Below are 25,796 nucleotides of genomic sequence, written 5' to 3'. Positions count from 1 at the left end.
TGTGTCTACACTGACTGACTACAGCCAAGTTAGGGAGGGTGTACTGGAATCAGGTTTGTCTATACTGACTGACTACAGCCAAGTTAGGGAGGGTGTACTGGAATCAGGTGTGTCTATACTGACTACAGCCAAGTTAGGGAGGGTGTACTGGAATCAGGTGTGTCTATACTGACTGACTACAGCCAAGTTAGGGAGGGTGTACTGGAATCAGGTGTGTCTATACTGACTACAGCCAAGTTAGGGAGGGTGTACTGGAATCACAGGTGTGTCTGGAATACTGACTGACTACAGCCAAGTTAGGGAGGGTGTACTGGAATCAGGTGTGTTTACACTGACTGACTACAGCCAAGTTGGGGAGGGTGTACTGGAACCAGGTGTGTCTACACTGACTGACTACAGCCAAGTTAGGGAGGGTGTACTGGAATCAGGTGTGTCTACACTGACTGACTACAGCCAAGTTAGGGAGGGTGTACTGGAATCAGGTGTGTCTACACTGACTACAGCCAAGTTAGGGAGGGTGTACTGGAATCAGGTGTGTCTACACTGACTGACTACAGCCAAGTTAGAGGGTGTACTGGAATCAGGTGTGTCTACACTGACTGACTACAGCCAAGTTAGAGGGTGTACTGGGATCAGACTAAATCAACATGACAGACAAAAAACCACACACACATTATATACATTAACTACTTTCTTTTCAGCTGCTCAGTTTATTCTAATCAGTTGAAGTTTAGCAAAAAAAAACTAGAAACAAAATTTTTTGTGTGTATAAGTTTAAAAAAATAGAGATAAATTTTGTAGTAAGTCCAGTGTTGCCTATGATTTCATACGGTGTCTATCTGTTTTCCAATAGCATCAAAAAATCACTTTTGTTGTCGCGACAATCTCTCACACGACACGCTCACAATCAACATACATATGCTGGAGCCATATGTGGAATGGCTACTAGCAGAGTGACTGAGGAATTCTTTATCATCTCTGTATGCTTCAAAAACCAGACAGTATAACACATGGTACAGTAGATTTCTCCTGACAGGAAGTACAGACACCAATGTGACATGTCCCATCACAACACATCATAATGAAATGATATGCTTTTTACATGATTGCGATGAATCCAGACAAAAACTAATCCTCCTGTTACAGTTCTCATCGCACCATATGACCTTTTCATATTGTACCATTCCAGGAAATCAAAAGCACTTCAGGCTAAACACTGGTCAAGACTGCAGGCAATATCAAACAAGTGGTCGAGTGGCCATGATAATCACATGATCAGGCTAAAGGTAATGTAATCGCTGACAAAACCATACATATATGGGTTTTGCAATTTCTGGGCTGTGGCATGTCTCTGTTGTTTCTGACCTGGGGGGTAGGGTGTATTTGAGAGTAACCATGGTAACTCTGTGGTAGTGTTCCTGGAGAATGTGAATGCCCAAGAAGAGAATAATACCCTCTGGGATGTACCTGATTTTTTCAAGTTTGGGTAGGGGGACACAGTTTTCCTTGTTGCAACATCTAAGACGTTTGTCTGTCATGATCAATGTAACATTCTGTTAGAAATATTAAACATTTTGAAGTAGTTACTTTTAAGTTCAAACAAAGTTCTTGCATGAAGCCCTGGGACCTCTAAACTGTTTACTCATTTCAGTGATAATGAATACTAAATTGAAATCTATCAAGTTAGACAAGAGTAGATCTGAAGATTAAACATCCTTGTTGTCCTCTTTTATCCATAAAAAGTGGCACATGTACTTCTCATGATTTTAAAATTGTGATAAGACAAAGATGTGATAGTCTTGCTTTCAAAACTTTTCAAAATATACTACTTTGGTATCTTTTATTTAAATGTCGTTCAAAGAAATTTGTAAGAAGATCTTTCTCTTCCAAACTTAAAATTATGGAAGTAATTAATCTTAGTTGCCATCAAATAAAATCCCTCCTACCTAGCTAGCTATTAACTTAAATCCCTCCTTGCTAGTTAGCTAGCTATCAACTAAATTCCCACCTAGCTAGCTAGCTATTAAATTAAATCCCTCCTAGCTAGCTAGCTAGCTAATAACTTAAATCCCTCCTTGCTAGTTAGCTAGCTATCAACTGAATTCCCTCCTACCTAGCTATTAACTTAAATCCCTCCTAGCTGGGACATCAGTATTATAGTCCTGGACCCGTATTCACGAAACCATTCTCATGCTCGAGCACAGATTTTGTGCTCAAGCTAACTTTTTTATAATTCACCTAAATCATAAAAAATAATACAAATGTCAAATATAAACTGTGAATATAGCTTTTACTTGAAGTCCTTTCAAAATTTGTTTCAAATCTTTGGCAAAATCAGTCTTATTTATAAATTTTTAACTTAAACAAGACATAAGGCTTCATCACAAAATTCATGCTTGAGCATGAGAATGCTATAATGAATACGGGCCCTGGACTTATGGCCCAAGATATCTAGCGATGGGACATCAGTATTAAAGTCGTGGACTTACGATCTAAGATCTCTAGTGCCGAGACATATGTACTCTGTTGAAAACATAATGTTGAATGAAGGTCAAGGCTTTTGTTTTTGTTTTCTTTGAATCGATATGCATGAGCTACCCATTGATCAGTGATGCTGACCACGTACATATGGCCGCATATCACCTGATGAACTTTATCTTTTCTGACTATGAAAGGACCACAATTTTTTCAGACTGTTTAAGTGACCTGGAACAAAAACCCTGATCTTGTAGCCAGTATACAATTATTGAGAATGGATCAAGCAAATCTTTTACCAAGGGATTGAGATGTAATGATACTCCTATGTGTTTCTCTCCAGGGAACTTTTACCAATGAAATGGCCGTTCAGATCATCAGTTGTCATAGCAACCAATCAATACCTTTTGATCACTAGTATCTTCAATTACAAAAGACCCATAGGGCCTCCATCACTCATATGGATAGTTGAACATGCTGGACAGCGCCTCTTAGTACTATGAACAACTATGATGTTGTTACATGGACCTAAAGATTCCTCACTTCTTAGCCAATTAAGTTAATGTATGACCACTTACATGCCCAAATAAGGACTCTTCAGAGTCTTGCCTATTTATCCTAAACAGAAAAATTCAGTGTTGTATGACATTTATACAAAAACTGATTCAATGTCCTAAAGTCAAGCCTAAGACTTAAAATACTCTTATCCCAAGTATTCACAATCTAGGCCAGACCCCCGGCTTATTCAAGTAATAGCACATCTTTATCTCAAATTTCAAAATAGCTTAAGGAAGGGGTCCTCACCTACTTCCATGTTACGACCAAGAAACAAACACACAATGAGCCAGATTTAATCCTGAACTGTGGCCTATGACACAAAGGAATCCATAGATATAAAGGATACTTAACTTGTATAGCTCAGAGAAAAAAAATCGCTGATCAAAGACAGAATTTTAAGATTGGCACAAACTTCATAAATCCTAATCCTACACACAGAAAAGTATATAAGGATGTGATGAATTGACATGAATCTTTAGAAAATCATTGAATTACATGTGTACAACTGCATTAAGCAACGACAACAAACATTTTAGTTGGAAAAATGAACAACACTAATCACAAAAGGGGCATAACTCAAAAACAAAATCCCTTCCCTACCCTGAACAAGTAGAAGTTGATAAGATTGATATCTTTTACCCCCCTTTTCCAAGAAAAATGTCTTGCTCAGTTTTCTTTGGCCAAACCATACCTCTGCTCAAATTCACACAAATTTAAACAAGAAATTCCAGAATATTAGAATTTTGAAGAAAAAGCTGATATATAGACAAATTCTGTACCACAGATAATCTCCTCAGGCCCTTTAATCCAGGTAAGCATAAAACCGAATAATGATATTGTCATGGACATGTTACTACTATTGAAAGATACGCGTTATGTATTGAAATTACCCTGAGTATGACCAGGAGTCCTATCTGTGTCTCGTCCCCATAGCAACAGTTGCCAGCCTTCAGTCAGTCAGTCACCACTCTAGCTACAGTCGAATACAGTACTGAGATCATAACTCCTGTTATGACTTAGTATAAACATGTATAAAGATAAAGACAAAAATGATACACCACCTTTCTCTTTGTTACTCCACAATACAACATGGATATTGCTCTTTCAGATATGTTTCTAAGTTTCTTGAAATTGTGTTAATATAGGTTACAAAAACATTTTCAAATGCATTTTTTTTTTCCTACTAAAATCTCTTTATGACTCCAGGAGCGAAAGAAAAAGACAGAGAGACAGAAAGGAAAAGAGAGGTATCAAACTCTTAATCATTGCTTTCCCATGTAATATCACGAACAACCCATCTTCAACTATCAGCAGTCATTAAAAAAAGTAGATAAAACCTATATTTACAATAATGAAGATTTTTTAACAAGTGTACTTCACCTGTCAGTCGCCTGAGAGTAAAGAGCACATTATGGTAAAAATTTTATGAATTTTTCACCGTTGAGTGGCTATCATTGATGTGACAAAGTGCATTGTACTAACTTACTCCAGTCTACAACAGAATCTGACTAATTAGTTCCATATAAACTGTTACATGTGACATCAACAACCTCTGACGGAATTCAAAATCATTTGTTTGACAGAATTCAAAATCATTCGTTTTACAAGGAATCATGATTAAAAGTAAAAATTATTGTTTTGAAAGAGATGTTGTATAATTTATATTTGTATACAAAATGATTGATGTGGCTATCAATTGTTCATCTCTACCTCAGACAGAATCACAAATCACCCAATTCATATTTATATAAATGATAACCAACATGAATATTTACACATCACAGAAGTGTTAATCAATATATTTTTTTTTTAACAAAGACAAAAAATACTGCTACGTCATTCCTAATGATAAAATGTTGTAACAGTTTGGATCATCCAAGCATAAGACTGTAATAAGGAATTCGCATCTAATTAGCATTTTCAACCAGGTACAAGGTAAAAAAAAAAAATTGATTGAAACAATAACAATTTTGAAACATTGGTGAGGTCCTTTAGAAAGGAGTAAAACACACCACCTTGTATAATTGATAGGGGTACTAGATTTTAAATTAAATAGCACAGTTTTCTACAGGAAATGTTTTTACATAAACCATATGCATTATACGATAAAGTAATTATGAACCCACTGAGTTTCCATTTTACACCTGGTGACAACAACATTTATGTGGATTTTCTGGGATGATCTGTGATCACGCCTCACTGAACAAAAGAAAAATTGTACATGTACCACAAAGATAACATGATTACGACTGATTCTAACAGATAACGTTTTTTGTGTAATTTCTTCAGTTAAACAGTCTTTCACTCATTTGCACCAAAACTTCTACTTCATGTGTCTTATAATACAGCGTAGGTAGATAACAGTATATGTAAAAACGTTTTCAAGTACATGAATTTGATTTTATCAAAATACTGTTATATAGCAAGTATCATCTGAAAAAATAAAAAGAAGAAAGGTTATTATTCTAGATACTTTTGCAGACACACCTACAAAAGCAGTAAAACAAGAGATCCCAGAGGTTACCTTGGTGTACACCATTGTTTGGTTTTACTTGGGCTTTAAAAGTTGGATCTTTTCCCTTGTTTCAATTCATCAATTTCTTTAAAGAAACAGCAAACATACCTACATACGAACTTTGAGAAAGTTCAATACTGTGCTTTTCAAGAAATAGTGACAGCAAACTTTGATAGTCAAAATTCAAGATGGTTGCCTATCAGCCATTTTGTTTTTCTGATCAGTGATCAAGACGAATACAACCAGTGACCATGGGGTACCTACAAACAAGACTTGAGGAAGATCTATTCAGTATTTCTCAAGAAATAGCGATAAAAACATTCTTTTTCAAAATCTAAGCTGGTCAGCTGAATGCCATTTTGTGGTTATAATCAGACCTAAAATAAAGTCAGCACAAAAATAAACAAAGAAGGACCTGCAAAGGCAAACTGAGAGAGTTCCATCCAGTTCCTCTCAAGAAATAGCAATAACAGGAAATCCTTACTGACGGGCGACGTATCACCGATGTAGGACAATTCGAATAGCCCACCATCTGATGATAGTGGGCTAAATACGACAAGAGCCAGGTTACATAGTAATACCCTATAGCCATATAAAGACAATGTGTTAATTCCCACCAACCCAGTACATAACACAACTTAGTCTGACAATATGTTGATTCCCACAAACCCAGTAGTACATAATACAACTTAGTCTGACAATGTGTTGGTACCCACAAACCCAGTACATACCACAACTTAGTCTGACAATGTGTTGGTACCCACAAACCCAGTACATACCACAACTTAGTCTGACAATGTGTTAATTCCCACAAACCCAGTAATACATAACACAACTTAGTCTGACAATGTGTTGGTACCCACAAACCCAGTACATAACACAACTTAGTCTGACAATGTTTTGATTCCCACAAACCCAGTACATAACACAACTTAGTCTGACAATGTGCTGGTACCCACAAACCCAGTAATACATAACACAACTTAGTCTGACAATGTGTTGGTACCCACAAACCCAGTAGTACATAACACAACTTAGTCTGACAATGTGTTGGTACCCACAAACCCAGTACATAACACAACTTAGTCTGACAATGTGCTGATTCCCACAAACCCAGTACATAACACAACTTAGTCTGACAATGTGTTGGTACCCACAAACCCAGTACATAACACAACTTAGTCTGACAATGTGTTGGTACCCACAAACCCAGTAATACATAACACAACTTAGTCTGACAATGTGTTGGTACCCACAAACCCAGTACATAACACAATTTAGTCTGACAATGTGTTGATTCCCACAAACCCAGTACATACCACAACTTAGTCTGACAATGTTTTGATTCCCACAAACCCAGTAGTACATAATACAACTTAGTCTGACAATGTGTTGGTACCCACAAACCCAGTAATACATAACACATCTTAGTCTGACAATGTGTTGGTACCCACAAACCCAGTACATAACACAACTTAGTCTGACAATGTGTTGATTCCCACAAACCCAGTACATACCACAACTTAGTCTGACAATGTTTTGATTCCCACAAACCCAGTAGCACATAATACAACTTAGTCTGACAATGTGTTGGTACCCACAAACCCAGTAATACATAACACAACTTAGTCTGACAATGTGTTGGTACCCACAAACCCAGTACATAACACAACTTAGTCTGACAATGTGTTTATACCCAGGACATACCCAGTACATAACACAACTTAGTCTAACAATGTGTTGATATCTACAAACCCAGTAGTACATAATACAACTTAGTCTGACAATGTGTTGGTACCCACAAACCCAGTACATACCACAACTTAGTCTAATGATATTTTGATAACCAAATACCCAGTACATTTCTAAGCATGACAATATGTCAGTACCCACATACCCAGTACATAACACAACTCAATAACAATGAGCTGATGCCAAGATTTGCAGTACATACCACTGAAAACTTAAACATTGTAATTTTCAACATTGTTTGAATATAAAAAAAATTCCCAGAGGTAAAATCTTGAATTCATGAAAAAAAATCTTATTTAAATTCTACTTTCATTTTGAAATCTCATTAATATTTCTCATGAATTTATTTTCCATTTTTAAAAAGCTTGGTCTCAGAAATATGGTTGACTAATTTTTCCAGGCCATGAATGTTATAATTTAGATCCCACATAGATATACCTATTAGAAATTAATGAAGAACACCATGAAGTTGTGACATAAAAGGCAGCAAATTCTTCAGAAATTCATACTGTCCCTCCCAAGGGAAATAAGAACAACTCTTGGAGAAGTGACAGTCTTTCCACAGGTACCTAAGTAAGTACCTTGTGTCGCGACATGTGTAGTGATGCAGGACCTGGTCACATGAATGCCTGGTGCCACCATCACTGAAGTCATGTTCGGTAAAGTTAATAGCACCAGTGTTTCCCCGTAAAGTTTTATCTAATCTGCCAAGGAACCTGTTAATAATTAAGTATTTATTATCTTATCTTTTGATCTATCCAGCGTTCTGTTGACTTCCTGTCACTGACTCCCAAACCTGCATAACACTGTGACATTTTTTACTGGAAGGCTTTGTATAATTATAATAATTATCGTCAAACTCATTAAACAATAAGTATGATTAATTTCACACAAAATGTAACACTATGTTATAATCAGGACTGTTTTCAAAACATACAGAATTCATAAAGGGACGGTAAAAAAAGCTCTGAATAAGTTCAGCACTTACTTCAGAATTAACACTAACAATAAACACTGTCAGGCTGTGACACCAATGACTGATTAGTTTATGTCCATTAACAAGTGTCCAATGTTTCGTAGTACTTGATGACAATTCTAACATCATTGGAACAAGAGGCCCAATAGGCCTGAATTGCTCTCCTATTCTGAAGATGTTAAGCAAATTTATGCCATTACCATGACTCAGGACCTTTTGCTTGTTGAAAAGAACAAATCTTATGTTCTTAACACAACCGATCCTTGTGACCTTGAAAGTGGGTCAAGTTAATTCATTTGAATAAATCTGTTCGCCTTTCATCCTGTCATCCTGTCATACTACACAACCAACATCAGTACCATGGATTTTTGGTTATTGGGAAGATGTTGCTTAAAGAATTGTACATATTTGACCCCTTAGACCTTAAGTGGGTCAAGGTAATACATTTGAAGATTTTAACACTGGGATCTTGAAAGTGGGTAAAGGTAAATCAATTTTAATGAAATTACATTTCCCTAATTGGGTCCTCACCCCTCCCACCCCACCCCGTTTATAGAGAAATGGTTCCCCTTCACCTACTAACACTTCAGACCAAATTTGGGCAATATCCATTCATTCTTACAGGAGGAGTAGGATTTTAACGAATTTACACTATTTCCCTTATTTGGCCCCATGGACCAGGTGAGCTATAAAAATCTTAATTATTAAAAATTACTATATTGTATTGAAACTCCAAACAGCATGATCAACGAGAGGGGTGTGGTCACAAAGAAGTGTAATCAAAACCATGTCACAGACAACAATATAAGTCAACAGCATCAACTGATCCTAATTTGGGAATAAAAACAGCTACAAAGAAACCTTCTCTATTAGTATTACTGCTGAGAACAATTCACATTTATTGATAATTGATGAACACAAAATCCTACCTAGTTACAATGCAATAATTCCTAAGAGATCAAAACAGTGGCATTAACACAATTAAATTTTCACTAAAGCTGAAAATTTCAATTATTAACAATAAAGTAACGACTTAAATAATTAAAGACACATAAAATATCAGCTTTCAACCACAAAGACAATCAAAATGACACTATGTGACAACATACTGGAAAGCATTGTAAAAATGTCAGCAGAAGTATCTTTTATCACTGTCAGTGAACAATTATGTAGTGTCCATATTTAATAAACACTGAGATAACAGTCATGCCACTGGTAATGAAAAAAAGTCATAACTGGGATGTCTGTACCACAGGGACCCAGTGACATGCACAGGTGGGTGTCTGTACCATAGGGACCCAGTGATATTTACAGGTGGGTTTGTCTGCCACAGGGACCCAGTGATATGTACAGGTGGGTGTCTGTACCATTGTGACCCAGTGATATGTACAGGTGGGTGTCTGAAGCACAGGGACCCAGTGATATGTACAGGTGGGTGTCTGTACCACAGGGACCCAGTGATATGTACAGGTGGGTGTCTGTTCCACAGAGACCCAGTGATATGTACAGGTGGGTGGCTGTACAACAGGGACCCAGTGATATGTACAGGTGGGTGTCTGTACAACAGGGACCCAGTGATATGTACAGGTGGGTGTCTGTACCATAGGGACCCAGTAATATGTACAGATGGGTGTCTGTACAACAGGGACCCAGTGATATGTTCAGGTGGGTGTCTCTACCACAGGGACCCAGTGATATGTACAGGTGGGTGTCTGTACAACAGGTACCCAGTGATATGTACAGGTGGGTGTCTGTACCACAGGGACCCAGTGATATCTACAGGTGGGGTGTCTGTACCACAGAGACCCAGTAATATGAACAGGTGGGGTGTCTGTACCACAGGGACCCAGTGATATGTAAAGGTGGGTGTCCGTACCACAGGGACCCAGTGATATGTACAGGTGGGTGTCTGTACCACAGGGACCCAGTGATATCTACAGGTGGGTGTCTGTACCACAGAGACCCAGTGATATGAACAGGTGGGGTGTCTGTACCACAGGGACCCAGTGATATGTACAGGTGGGTGTCCGTACCACAGGGACCCAGTGATATGTACAGGTGGGTGTCTGTACCACAGGGACCCAGTGATATGTACAGGTGGGTGTCTGTACCACAGGGACCCAGTGATATGTGCAGGTGGGTGTCTGTACCACAGGGACCCAGTGATATGAACAGGTGGGTGTCTGTACCACAGGGACCCAGTGATATGTACAGGTGGGTGTCTGTACCACAGGGACCCAGTGATATGTACAGGTGGGTGTCTGTACCACAGGGACCCAGTGATGTGTACAAGTGGGTGTCTGTACCACAGGCACCCAGTGATATGTACAGGGACCCAGTGATATGTACAGGTGGGGTGTCTGTACCACAGGGACCCAGTGATATGAACAGGTGGGTGTCTGTACCACAGGGACCCAGTGATATGTACAGGTGGGTGTCTGTACCACAGGGACCCAGTGATATGTACAGGTGACCCAGTGATATGTACAGGTGGGTGTCAGCTGTACCACAGGGACCCAGTGATATGTACAGGTGGGTGTCTGTACCACAGGGACCCAGTGATATGTACAGGTGGGTGTCTGTACCACAGGGACCCAGTGATATGTACAGGTGGGTGTCTGTACCACAGGGACCCAGTGATATGTACAGGTGGTACAGGTGGGTGTCTGTACCACAGGGACCCAGTGATATGTACAGGTGGGTGTCTGTACCACAGGGACCCAGTGATATGTACAGGTGGGTGTCTGTACCACAGGGACCCAGTGATATGTACAGGAGTTGTATAAGGACAACATAACTCACCTATTGATATATAACAGTTATAAATTAAAGTGTTAAGATATATATGAGGTGAATTCTTGGTAAAGTTATCCAGAATTTGCAATTAGACTTGTCCTAATCTAAATAAGATCAAATTCAACCTACATCAGGAATTCTTGTTTGTATGTTTATCATCTCATGAGTAACCATGGTCATTCTGAGGTTAGGTAGTAACTGGCGGTTACCTCACTGAACAACATATGGGAGGTCCATCAAATGCCATCCACAACAAAGAGGGTATAGTGTCTTTCCTTGGGACACAGCTGAGAAAGCATAGACCAGTCCGTGTCTCAGCTTCCTGAGAGACACAAACTGCTATGGGTAAGGTGTGTCAAGTCATGCACTTTGAATCTTTACCTGAGGTTACGTTGGTAAATGCTCTACCAACTGAGCTAGAATACCTTATACAAAGATATATTTCAATACATTAATTATACCTCTTATTGTACACATAGCTGTGTAACAACAGCTGGTTATAATAATATACAACACTGAAAATGTTGCTTTAATAAATTGCTATATATGCTACACTCATACCAAGTTAGTCTTTAAACACCAAACATATTTCTTTCATTAATTAAAGTCAGGAGTAGGAGACATTAAATATCATTTAATAACACTGTTTTGCTATTATGTGAGAAAAATTCCTCTTAAGAAATAGCAATAATCTTTAACTGTCAAATCCAAGATGGCCACCTGTCTGCCATTTTTTGTGTACCCAAAAATCAGAAGGGCACAACAGGGGACCAGAGGGAACCTTCATATGAAATTTGAGAAAGATCCATCCAATATTTCTTAAGATAACAAATAGCGAAAACAACCTATTACTACCAAAAACCAAGATTGATGTCTGTCAGCCATTTTACTATTCCGACCAGCCACAAAATTGACTATGCAAGACTAAGGACCAAAGTGAACTTACATTAAACTTGAAAAAAATCCATCATGTGATTCTCAAGATATTGCAATAACAAACTATAAGTATTAAAATCCAAGATGGCCGACTGTTTTTTTCACATTTGGCCCAAAACCACCTAGATACTCCAGGGGTTACGCTCACTATCGCTCTCTGCACCCCTGGAACATTTCATGGTAAAAGTGAAGGTTCAATGTGCAACACCTTGTGGATACATAATGATCAATTGAATAGGCTTTGACAGTGAGTGTTGTTCCTTTTTAATCTACAAACGAGCATATCAGTCTGTGATTGGTCAGTTTTTTCCCCTAATATCTATTCTACACCAATCAAATTACTTCAACTTTGCCAGGAAATTTTCCGGGAGTGTAGATAGTGAAAGTACCCTTTGGAGTATCCATCCATCCAGTTCTTCTTAAGAAGTAGTGATAATAAGAATTGTTTCAGGACAAATGGACAACAGACACTTGAGTGTGGACACTGGGCAATTTGATCAGCCCACCATCATCAGATCAGGGGCAGGAGTCATCATAAGGTTCCAGTACACACATCATGACATTGGAATCTGGGTTAAGAGTCAGCATAGGGTACCATTACACACATCATGACATTGCAATCTGGGGCAGGAGTCATCATAGTGTACCAGTACACACATCATGACATTGGAATCTGGGGCAGGAGTCATCATAGGGGACCAGTACACACATCATGACATTGCAATCTGGGGCAGGAGTCATCATAGGGTTACAGTACACACATCATGACATTGGAATCTGTTGTTTTTACTGTGTTTTCCGTAACATTGTTACACTAATTTTCAGTCCCCACCAGGTATTTTCTTGGATAAATGCTATCAGGAGACCTGTTAAATCTTCAAACTACTGGCACAGAATGAGGGCCAAAGTTTGTCAGAGGGTCAGATTTTATTGTCTTCAACAGAATGCTTCTCCTGTTGATGGTTTTGAAGAACACATAATTGGTGGGATACAATGACATTGTAACACAGATCAAATATCCATGTTGTTCTATAAATGTGTTTACTGCTATTATCATTTAACAATATTTGAAAAAACACTTATAAAACATATGAACAGAACCCTGTGCTGAAATGATAAAACAGTTTTAATGACACCTACCCTTTCTTACGTCCTTCCAGGATGTCATCATCAGATTCCTCAGTTCCTGAGAGGAACTTTAACTCCCCAGATTTTGTTGTCACAGCTGTGACCTATAGACAAACAAACAAACAAACAAAGACAGTGTATAAATTTTCATTTTTTCTGCATTTTTCTTTGCTTGCTTGCAACACATGATTTCCAGACGATTTGCTAATCAGTGTATCAAATGGTAGAAACTTTCAAGATCCCAAAAAACAAATATTCACATTTAATCTAGTAATTAATCCTTCGATACGTAAACCAGAAGTCTAGGCATATAGCTATTTTGATGCAAAGTTTGTATATAAATAATATAACTACCTTTTTGCCCTTACTCCGATCTGGTGAAGGTAAGGTATCAAACAGTGGTTCATCTCCATCTGAGGACACAGAGCAAAATAATGTGAACAGAGAATGGGATAGAAGGATAAACAGAAGACAAGACAAATAGTGTAGGCTACATAGAGGGAAAGACAAAGAATAAAGGATACCCAGAAGGAAGGACAAATACAAATACAGGATTCATATATGGAAGGAAAAGAGTTAAGAAAACACAGAGACAGGGACAAAGAGTAAAGGATAGACAGAGAGGGACAAAGAGTAAAGGATAGACAGAGACAGGGACAAAGAGTAAAGGAAACACAGAAACAGGGACAAAAGTGTAAAGGATACACAGAGACAGGGACAAAGAGTAAAGTATACACAGAGACAGGGACAAAGAGTAAAGTATACACAGAGACAGGGACAAAGAGTAAAGGATACACAGAGACAGGGACAAAGAGTAAAGGATACACAGAGAGGGACAAAGAGTAAAGGATACACACAGAGAGGGACAAAGAGTAAAGTACACACAGAGAGGGACAAAGAGTAAAGTACACACACAGAGAGGGACAAAGAGTAAAGTACACACAGAGAGGGACAATGAGTAAAGTATACACACAGAGAGGGACAAAGTGTAAAGTATACACAGAGAGGGACAAAGAGTAAAGGATACACACAGAGAGGGACAAAGAGTAAAGTATACACACAGAGAGACAAAGAGTAAAGGATACACACACAGAGGGACAAAGAGTAAAGTTCACACACAGAGGGACAAAGAGTAAAGTATACACAGAGAGGGACAAAGAGTAAAGGATACACAGAGAGGGACAAAGAGTAAAGGATACACACACAGAGAGACAAAGAGTAAAGTATACACACAGAGAGACAAAGAGTAAAGTACACACACAGAGAGACAAAGAGTAAAGTATACACACACAGAGAGACAAAGAGTAAAGTATACACACAGAGAGGGACAAAGAGTAAAGGATACACACACAGAGAGACAAAGAGTAAAGGATACACACACAGAGAGACAAAGAGTAAAGTACACACACAGAGAGACAAAGAGTAAAGTATACACACAGAGAGGGACAAAGAGTAAAGTATACACACACAGAGGGACAAAGAGTAAAGAATACACACAGAGAGAGTAAAGGATACACACACAGAGGGACAAAGAGTAAAGTATACACACAGAGAGACAAAGAGTAAAGTATACACACAGAGAGACAAAGAGTAAAGTATACACACACAGAGAGACAAAGAGTAAAGTACACACACAGAGAGACAAAGAGTAAAGTATACACACAGAGAGACAAAGAGTAAAGTACACACAGAGAGACAAAGAGTAAAGGATACACACACAGAGAGACAAAGAGTAAAGTATACACACAGAGAGAGACAGGGACAAAGAGTAAAGGATACACAGAGAGGGACAAAGAGTAAAGGATACACAGAGAGGGACAATGATTAAAGAATACACACAGAGAGACAAAGAGAGGAGACAAAGAGTAAAGACACACAGAGAGATAAAGGATACACACACAGAGAGACAAAGAGTAAAGTATACACACAGAGAGGGACAAAGAGTAAAGGATACACAGAGAGGGACAAAGAGTAAAGGATACACAGAGAGGGACAAAGAGTAAAGGATACACAGAGAGGGACAAAGAGTAAAGAATACAAAGAGACAGGGACAAAGAGTAAAGTATACACAGAGAGGGACAAAGAGTAAAGAATACACAGAGAGGGACAAAGAGTAAAGTATACACAAGGAAAGGCCAAACAGAGAAGGACAGACAGAGGGAGGGAAAACAAATAAAGGATAATAAAGGAAGGACAAAAAAAATTAAGGATAAATTCTTGGAAAGGAAAAAGAGTAAAAGGATATGTAGATAAAAGGCTGTTAGATATAACAGGAGCAGATTTAGATACACAGTGGGAAAGGTAATGAATAAAGGATGCACAGGCAGAAAGACAAAGAGTAAAGGCTACATAGGGGAATGGATAAAGAATACACTTCAAGACAAGGAGTATAGGATACATAGTGACAGGATAAAGGTGATGTTTAAACAGGGAGATTGATAAAGGTATCATCATAAGCTAACAGAAGAGACAGTCTGAGACAGAGTGCTATGCATGGACTACAAAAGCATCCTGCAAGGTGTTGCTACCTTCTGCCAAAACATAGTTGGCCGGGAAGAATCCTTGTTGACCATCGGGCAGTTCTCCCATCCACCAGTTTTCGTTGTCCTTGTACAGAACTGTAATCACGTCATTCTTGAAAATTGTTAGCTCATCTGATCTCTGGGCGCGGTAGTCATAAAGTGCTTTCACCTGATCAAAATAACAACTTACATCAAAAATTTCCAATATTTCATGTAAGATAACTAACTTCCATCTATCTAAAAATTAAACTTTACTTCATAAAAAATCATCATGAACCATTTTTATCTCTTAATTTCTGACTCAATGGAATAACTTTTTTCTGTGTTATGTATCAGAAAGACAAATGGATATGAATTTCTTTTTTATCTTTTAGGACTGAATTTCTCTGCTTTTGAGACACAAAGCCTTATAAACTTACAACTGGGTAGTATGGGACGTCATTTCCTATAAAGGCTTAAAATGACATCTCTTTAGCCTGGGATGGCATCTCCCATAAAGACTTATACTTACAACTCCGTAGCCTGGGACAGCCTTGCCTGCTGGGGCCTGGAAGCTGAACTGGGCTTTATTCCCCTGTGCCTATAACACACAAAGAGTTGTATATACACAATATGTAATTACTGTATAATAATATTAGTAATATAGACAATACATAATAATGTCAGTTAAAACATATAACATGTTATGCACAATATGATACATGTGATATAAAAATAATTTTCCTTTCTTGGCCGAGAAGTGTATGTAAAGTTTTTTTCCAAAATATTAACTCTGAAATGTCAATCACCTGTGTGTCAGGTTGATATAACAGGTAAAATGTTGTCTGCCTGTTTACCCAGATATAAAATTAGCCATCAAGGGATTCTTGTGACATTGACTTTTTAATCCAATCAAACTACATTAAAAAACGTTGAACATATCATTGGAGACAAACAGTGTAGCAGTTATTGATAACATAAAACCAGCCAGATTTTGGAGCAGACAGGCTCCAGCAACACCTGTTTGGCTTCAATATGATGTCATCCAACACTGATTTTGCAGGTGAATATCTTTTCTCCAGGAGGATAAATCCTTGTATTAACCTGAGGTAATGTTAATAAATGTATGATATCAAATACAAAGAAAATGTCAAATACAAGATATTTGGAGGTATAACAAGCAATGCCAGATAGCAAGATGTGGGTCTCAATGTATTAACGTGTGAAAACAAAGGGAGATAACTGAACAAGAAAACCTACCGTTAAAGCTATCTGAGGAGGTCTTCCTATGAATGTAGGACTAGAACTTCTGGCTCCTGAACGGCCAACTTAAACAAAGTGACGGTTATATTTACAAAAGGAATAATTTTAATTCATCTCTTAGAGACGTAACACAATATTTACAAACGAAATAGAAAATATGTGACAGTCATCTTGTAGAACCATATACATTTATAATAAATACAAATATTCTTCTTCCAATGAGAAGATATATACATCCAAAACTATTACACTGATTCATAATTTATTTTTTATTTAAACTAATATCTGATTTACAAACAAAACAAAAATTAAAAGATTCCTTGACTGAGTGTAAAAATAACACCCTTTTGTAAAATTATTTACTCTGAATAATTACATATGTACATCAACGTATGGTAGATCACAGTGTAAGTGTTGTGGACAATGTTGGTTTTACCTTCGTGGAAGCCAGGTCGCCAATCTGAATCTGAAGATTTCATGTACATTTTCTGTGAGTTAAACTGTTGTTGCTGCACAATGCTTGTCATTGTCCGCGGTGCGTGTGGACTGAATGCCTGGGGCCCAGTAGTCTGAAATTGATAAAAATTTGGACATACACTGCTACATGTCCCAATGTTATTGAGGAACTTAGGAATTCAGTAAGAAGGGTTGGTGGTCATCTGACCTGATATACTACTTAACAATTATTTTAGAGGATGGTAATGGGACTGTCTAACCAGAGAATGTGTGATAGGTTTACATTGAAACAATAGTGGGTCAGTCTAATTCCTCGGATTTAAAACCTGTATATAGAACTGACACTGAACAACCTACCATGGTCCTTGGTGTCATTGACTGGTCCAGAGAGAGGAATCCTGTGTGAGCTAGTCGTGGAGAGGAGACTGGCATTCCAGGTAGGTCTACTGGTCCTGACAACATCTGGGACTGAAACAGAGAGTTATAGGTCTGATACAGGACATCATTAGTTATAGGTCTTAGATTCAAGTGTAGAACCAACGCTTTTAGTGGGGGATTGGGTTGGTTCCTGATATCCTTGGTTGGTCTGAATACTTCCCAGTATGCAGGGTGATCAAAGAATAGGGACAAGCTAAGAAGTGTAATCAATGACACATGTAGGGGATAAGTGTTTTTTCTTTGTTATGAGATATTGACCAGTTTTTCCTAAGCTTGGGCTTCTTCAGAATGGTAAATTAGTGAAAATTGACCCCTGAAATACTGAAATTCCTGGCACATGTGTATTGTTCATTATGACATCACACTATGTGACCAAGTCCTTTATTCTATGCTGTTATATATCAGTTACTTTATAATACATTTTACACTAACATGTGATGTTAAAGATGTATGGCAACATATTAATTTTCCTACTGGCAAATTAAATGTACATGACATTGAATGAATTGCTATATTATTTACAACAAGGCCTAAAAGGACTGATAAAGATATAGGGACAGCATCAGTTAAAAAGGACTGATATTGAAGAATTGACATTTTGATAGTATCATTGTGGAGTTGACAATAAATATTACCGTTGCAGCATTGAGTTTCCTCATCACTTTCTGTAGCCTTGCTGTGCTGTGGGCCTCAAACTGCTCTTTATTTAAGACACTGGAAGACATCAGTGTTTCTTCTTGCTTTGTGGTGCTGTTCAGTTTAATAAAAGATGTATCAGTATATTATATCAACAGAATCCACAGATACATTATCATAAAGGCTGACAATACAGATGTCTCACAGAAACAACACTGATGTAAGCTAGTCGGATAACATCGAATATATATGACAAAGTAGCATATCACATTGTTTATCTGTTTCATTGAGGCTAAACTTTGTAGAGGTAGACATTGTGTCAATTTCCTTATAACTGAGTAAAAACTCACCCCATAGTAGAGGCAGGCATGGTGTCTAACTCCTCTTTTGGGTCTGGTACAATCTGTCTAGGAGTAAGCCCTGCGTCCATCTGAGCAACTAAATAAAGGAGAGAAAGAGTTCAAAACATTTTGTTCAACACAGAGAACTCTACCATCCTAAGACTGAGTATACAGCTGAACACTGCTGGAAACAGAGACTCTACATAAACAGAAACACATATAAGATAGTTAACACTTGACTCATTTACAGTCGTCTACATACACAAGGTATAAACTTGTGTTACTCTCTTCAATTTTTGTCATGTGAATCCCTGAACTCAAAACAACAGTAAATAAATCTAGTTCTGAGTACCTTAAACTCCTTAATTTTGTAATCAAATGTTTAATATCAATTCAAAGTAATATGAATACCCTGAAATTTATAACAATACGGTCTTGTATTTTATCTTCTTACTTAGATATAAATGTAATAGAACTAACTTACCATGTGGATCATAGTCATATACAACAATGGCTTGATTGTCTCCTAAAGAACATGTAGCAAACATGTGGTCCCTGGGGTGGTATTCGATGTCTGTCACAGGGTGACGGTAGTTTAGCTCCGAGTACATAGCCACCTGGTCCCCTGGAAGGCAACAAAAAATACTAAAGGTCTCAGATTGTTATAATTACTGAAAAAAACCTACACAGAACTTTAAAAGATATTCCCGGTTATATGTAGCAACACTAAAGAATCTTAGTATGTTGTAATTGCTCTAAAAAGCTACAGACGCCTGCTGTAATACAACATAACATTCAGAGTCTCAGATTTCAGTAATTACTCTAAACATCCACACACATTAGCATCAGACTGTTATGTCTTCACCGCCAGTATACTGTTAGTAACATGTTGTAAATGTAAAGTACACCCACCAGTGTCTGTGTTCCAAGCATATGCGTAGTTATCTTCGCTTCCAGAAAACACAAAGGACCCACAAGGTGTGATGGAACTCCGGATCTGTTCCCGGAAGTTCAATGCTCCAATGTACTTCTGCATCACTCGTTGTCTGAGAAAGATATAGTTCATTAGTATCGCGATAACATAAAGATCAATGAATACGTCATAGAGATTGTTATAGTATATCATACCTTCCCATAGAATACACACAATCCTCTGTCAAAACATCTGGTACAAAGTCTAACATACACACAGTACTTAAATATCAATTTCAATTTTATTTTTTCAATTTAAATTTTACTTTGATTTCAAATTTCAAAAAATAAGATTTCAAAATTGTTGGCTCAAGATAAAATTTGACATCAAATAAAACAGATAGGATATATATACATGCGCAGGTCCATCATCCTGAGGATGTTGTCACGACAGTGAACCAGCAGGCGACGCCCACTATGGTGGAGCTGGATGTAGTTGATAGAAACATCCTATAACATAGAAACAAGCCTAGCTTTAACAACAGGACTTAACAGAGAGGCAAATGTATTCAGACACTAGTTTGGTCATATAAACAACCGGGAACAAGTGTTTCTCAGTCAAAGAATGGAAGGAGTATTCTTAGACTGGAAGACAATCTGTAATCATTATTCGCTAACATAACTAAAATACATAAAGCGAAAATAATGGATTCTAAACATTCAGGAACACTTGTTGTAGTTTTATGGTAGACTAATTTGTTGACATGTTTTGACCGCTATGCGCCCGCCATCAGGATGCATAGCGGTCAAAATATGTTGACAAATTTGTCTACCATAAAACTACAACAAGAGTTCCTGGATGTTGAGAATCCATTATTTTTGCTTTATGTTGACCACATTGTAAGGAGCTCTACAGAAAACCTCTGGTATCCATTCAGGAACCTAGCCGCAATCTGAGACATATAGAGTGTTGGTTCTTTAATATTGTTTTCTCTTAAAATACATAAAATGGTGAATGGGTAAAATAAAGCCTACAAAAATATATATTTCGTAAATAAGCTGATAACATCAAACTAATGTCCAGACAGATACTCTTGTAGTAGTGTCATTTAATACTCACACAAAAATATACTTGGCATGAAATGCTGCATACGAAAACTTAATACAAAATCATACTTTCATGAACACAGTTATGTTACCAACTGACAGTACATATCCAATGCTCAAACTTACCCTACATATTACATTAGATAATGTAATAGTATAACTTGAATAAGCTGAGGATAAAGGAATTTGTATATATACCTTCATTTCAGGATCAGACAGGCTTTGGAAATGTGTCCAGTCTCTAAGAAAACCTGAAACAGATGTCGTTAAGACTATTAGCATCTCTAGACTGTCAGCATATAAACACCCGAGACAACCTTTATGTATGCAAGCATTCTGTATCCCATCTGAAACCTTCACTATTTACATAGTGTTACCATAAACTTCTGTTACAGGTAACAATTGTATGAAGGAGTAAAAAATTTTATATTTCATGTGAAAAAGCTGGATTAACTAAACAAAGCTTTTCGTCAAACTTATTTAAATTCATATATCACTACATTTGAAGCACTTGAATTTTGTGTTCTCTGTCTCTCTCTCTCACTCTCTTTCTTTCTCTGTCTCTCCCTCTCTTTCTCTCTCTCTTTCTTTCTCTTTCTCTCTCTCTCTTTCTCTCTCTCTCTCTTTCTCTCTCTCTCTCTCTCTCTCTCTTTCTCTCTCTCTCTTTCTTTCTCTCTCTCTCCCTCTCTCTCTCCTTCTCTTTCTTTCTCTCTCTCTTTCTCTCTCTCTTTCTCTCTCTCTCTGTCTACACACATGTATTGCAGATATAAATGTAAAGAGGAAAATACAGAGAACCATCCACTGTCTTCAGTACATGATGAAACAATCATTTTATACCCTATCATTTATCTTATTCAGAGATTTTTTAACCATCACTCTACATTATTCAGAGATGTAACCTAAACCAATCTACAATAAAACTTGTAGCCAGAAGAAAGATAATTAAAAATTAGTTAAGAAAAAAATACACTGATATATGCTGGAAAAACATCTGTATGTTAATGTTGTAGTACACACTGTCCCCTCCACTCATTATACCCAAAGTATACACCAAGTTTAGATAAACATTACTTCAGGCATACAATGATATGAAAATGAATCTACATGTATTTACTTAAGTCTTGTACTAGTGTATTTTACCAGATTAATGTAATTTGATTTGACAACAATATACTGCAAATTTGTTTTTCCTGGTAGTGACAATTCTTCCTATACTTCTTATTTCACACATGTTCATTGTGAAACATGTGGGAGATTTCAGTATAATAGTTTTGGATAATGTGACTTTTCAACCAACTCAGAAATCCTTCAAAATAACTCACTGACACAGTCTGTGGGACAGGAGATACAACATGGCTTTCATTGAAAGTCAGACTCTGGGCAGAAAACTAGACACATATACACATATTAACCTTCATTGAGAGTTTGACTTAAGCCCCAAAATGAGGACAAACACTGACCTTTACAAACAGTCTAAAATAGGACAGAACAGAAGAAAAATATTGATCTTTTGAAATGATCAAATAGGTGAAAATTACAAAATTTAACTAACTTCAGGTAGTGCACTTCTACATCTAGATTTTGACATTTCTTTTCGATCATATTTCATTTTCCTCAGTTGTCTCTTAGATTTCAAAATTTAGGCCTTTAGCATCACTGACGAGTCCTAGAAGGACTAAACAGCTGTATGATGCAGTTTAGTTCATCATTTGGCTCTTCTGTATTTATATACTTAATCGATAGGTGCCATTCACTTGTGTTTCTGTTATTCCTTTGCGTCACTTTAGTACAATCTTCATTAACAATCGGACTTGCAACTGAATTTGAGACGGGGACAAACATTTGCTAAGTTACCATTATATAACACTCAGAGGGTGAAATGATCATAAGGTGAATTCATGTGTAATGGTACAAGGGTGAAAATAACCAGGGATGAAAATATCCTGGTATACAGTATCTAATTTATGTCAGGCTGTTTGTTTGGTGGGTTTGTTATTAGACTGTTCATGCCAAAGAGGAAGGGTCTCCATGTAGTAATGGACAACATACAGGCTTTCAGCCTCCTGAGAAGTAACCACACACTTCAGCTAATTAAAGTTTAATGCCTTACCCACTGAACTAGGTGGCCCAGCACCAAACTTATCACAGATGAAGACATACTGACCATTTTGTTACAAGTGAGATTTGAAGATGTTCAATTCAAGGAAGTTTTTTTTTTTTGTAAATATTAACAGAATAAAATACGGTAACAGAGAAACAACAGACTTTGGGGGACATTTCGTCCTCGTAGACACCCGATACATAAGTGATGTAAATGAATATGATTAGATTTTAATGTGTTAGTGGTGAACATCTATTCAAAATGTACATGGTGATGATTTAATTTCCTACTCTATTGAAAAATTAAAAGTACATCCACCAGAAGATAAAAATACTGATGTTCATTGTCTTACCGGACTGTCCTGTTATTGAAATCCAAACAGTATACATCAGTGGAGGGTGACAAACATATAAAACATAACTTGTAATAATAATAACTTACAATGTGTAACACAGGAATTTTAAAAGAAATATCAATGTTATTAACTCCTTATGTATGTCAAACCTATGATTGATAATGACACCTTTTATATGACTGCAGAATTTACTCATTAAAAATACGTGGTTAAGGGTTGTCTTCACATACAAATTATCATTGATGGTTGGGAGATTGCCCATTCCATGTTTAAGAAATACACAATTCTGTTTGACTAACCTTTCTGGCTGGATTTTTCTGTCACGTATACATTCCAGATATTGATATCACCGACACTGTCAGCTGTATACAGCTTTTGGCCATCATCATCAAAACAAAGGGAGTTCACATGGCCCTTGTGGTTCTCAATTTCCTGTTTTAACTGAAACATTGAATATTCTGAAGTCAGAAACATTACAACCGAAAGTGTATCTTGGTAACATCCTTTTAATAAATATAGATACAAACTTTATCTATTTTACATCAACTGCAAAACAAAATTTCAGCATATATATTAATGATTCTTGCTGGCCTGGGTGGAAGCCTGCAGATGGTCTTACTGTGGGAAGAAACCTGAGTACCTGGGGAAAACTCAGGTGTTCAGGCAGGTGACCTAATGCCTTTTCATGTTTGTTTTGATAATCAAACCCCGGATGGCTAGGTGAAAGGTGTGTGCGTTACTATTGCGCCACCTGACCACAAGTTACATCCTTTTAATTTTGTATCAATATTAGGATATTCTAGACCTAATCAGCTGGCTGGTATAAAGCTGTATTATTCTCCCTCTTATACAGTACTGACAATGATAAGTGTTTTGAAGTAAATTGACAAAACTCAAGATACTGTCTGTTTCTTTCAACAAGCCATCTTTCTCTTTTGTTTAATATTTTACAGCATTATGCATGAAATCTTATACAATGTATTAAATGCTTAAGAGATTATATGGAAGTCAAATAATTCGTCTTTCATAATTTGCCCCAATACATATTCATGTCTTTCATAATTTGTCCCAATACATATTCATGTCTTTCATAATTTGTCCCAATACATATTCATATCTTTCATAATTTGCCCCAATACATATTCATGTCTTTCATAATTTGTCCCAATACATATTCATGTCTTTCATAATTTGCCCCAATACATATTCATGTCTTTCATAATTTGCCCCAATACATATTCATGTCTTTCATAATTTGTCCCAATACATATTCATGTCTTTCATAATTTGTCCCAATACATATTCATGTCTTTCATAATTTGTCCCAATACATATTCATGTCTTTCATAATTTGTCCCAATACATATTCATGTCTTTCATAATTTGTCCCAATACATATTCATGTCTTTCATAATTTGTCCCAATACATATTCATGTCTTTCATAATTTGTCCCAATACATATTCATGTCTTTCATAATTTGCCCCAATACATATTCATTTCTTTCATAATTTGCCCCAATACATATTCATGTCTTTTCATAATTTGTCCCAAAACAAATACATGTATAGGCCTATATTGCAATATGCAATAAATAACATTACAAGAATATTTGAATTCTATTTACTTTACAACAACTCAAGGTGATATCTTTCCACCTCGTTCAAAAGTTTAACTTAACGAGTTATTTGCTACCTTGTTAATTAGCTCGATCTTTTACTAATAAGAAGATCAATGAAATTAAGGTATTGTTTCTTTATTTTCACATAACTCAGTCATTGTGAAATGTTTTTATCAAGAAGGTAGACTGAGTAATGAGTATGGAAATATGATAAAAAATGTGATAGTGAAAGGTGGAAGTGTGATATCACTGAGAATTGTAGATGTGAAATGTGACTGTGGATGTAAATGTTAAAAATGAAGTGAAATGTGAATGCAAAATGTGACTGCCAAATGTGAAATGTGAAAGTGAAATGTAAATGTGAAATATGACTGTGAAATGTGGATGTGAAATGTATTTGTAAATTGTGACTATGAAAAATGTCATTGTGAAACAAGATAGTGAAATGTAACAGTGAAAGGCAACAGGTAAATTGTGTGTGTGAAATACCATACCTGTCCATGCACGCTGTCCACGTCCACATCCCAGACTCGCACTACCTGGTCATATCCACCTGTTGTGATGATGTTTTCCACACGTGGATGGAACTGTGCAGTGTACACAAAGCCAGGATGAGGTAATAACTTTTCTGAGGTATCAAAGTTATCCAGATTCCATACTCTTAAAAAACACACAAAAAAAAGGTTTCATAACTTACATGCTTTTGTGCACAAATCTAGATCTGCATGGTCATTTATATCTTTGTAAACTACAGGAATACAAACTTAAAAAGATCTTCAATATTTAATTAAACATTTCTGAAAGTTTGCCTCACTCAGAGTACATAGGTTCATGGGAGACAACCTCCCCTGTGAACATAACCAACCATTCTAATCAACTTTAAGTTGTCTCCCCTTTCCCACTCCACTTTCTATGATCTGAAAGCCTTGT

At 36.9% G+C, this 25,796-nt stretch overlaps 1 protein-coding gene across 1 annotated transcript in view; it reads right to left on the bottom strand.

Moving 5' to 3' along the window:
* The window catches only part of LOC132545533 (jouberin-like), a 41,122-nt gene that overhangs the window by 843 nt on the left and 14,483 nt on the right, over nucleotides 1-25,796 (bottom strand). Inside the window, exons 21-37 of the mRNA XM_060209218.1 lie at nucleotides 25,361-25,526; nucleotides 23,546-23,687; nucleotides 23,244-23,252; nucleotides 20,989-21,041; nucleotides 20,099-20,193; nucleotides 19,684-19,817; nucleotides 19,256-19,396; nucleotides 18,781-18,868; nucleotides 18,430-18,544; nucleotides 17,714-17,824; nucleotides 17,337-17,469; nucleotides 16,898-16,965; nucleotides 16,170-16,238; nucleotides 15,665-15,827; nucleotides 13,491-13,549; nucleotides 13,149-13,240; nucleotides 7,882-8,016 (exon numbers count right to left, since the gene is read on the bottom strand). Coding sequence (XP_060065201.1) covers nucleotides 7,882-8,016; nucleotides 13,149-13,240; nucleotides 13,491-13,549; nucleotides 15,665-15,827; nucleotides 16,170-16,238; nucleotides 16,898-16,965; nucleotides 17,337-17,469; nucleotides 17,714-17,824; nucleotides 18,430-18,544; nucleotides 18,781-18,868; nucleotides 19,256-19,396; nucleotides 19,684-19,817; nucleotides 20,099-20,193; nucleotides 20,989-21,041; nucleotides 23,244-23,252; nucleotides 23,546-23,687; nucleotides 25,361-25,526 — 1,773 coding nt within the window. The remainder of the gene's footprint in view (nucleotides 1-7,881; nucleotides 8,017-13,148; nucleotides 13,241-13,490; nucleotides 13,550-15,664; nucleotides 15,828-16,169; nucleotides 16,239-16,897; nucleotides 16,966-17,336; nucleotides 17,470-17,713; nucleotides 17,825-18,429; nucleotides 18,545-18,780; nucleotides 18,869-19,255; nucleotides 19,397-19,683; nucleotides 19,818-20,098; nucleotides 20,194-20,988; nucleotides 21,042-23,243; nucleotides 23,253-23,545; nucleotides 23,688-25,360; nucleotides 25,527-25,796) is intronic.

Source organism: Ylistrum balloti, unplaced genomic scaffold (assembly GCF_031769215.1).
Source record: "Ylistrum balloti isolate Yb309-2 unplaced genomic scaffold, AGI_CSIRO_Ybal_v1 Utg369850, whole genome shotgun sequence".
NCBI classification, from domain to species: Eukaryota; Metazoa; Mollusca; class Bivalvia; order Pectinida; family Pectinidae; genus Ylistrum; species Ylistrum balloti.
This window is presented reverse-complemented; position numbering and strand designations above follow the sequence as displayed.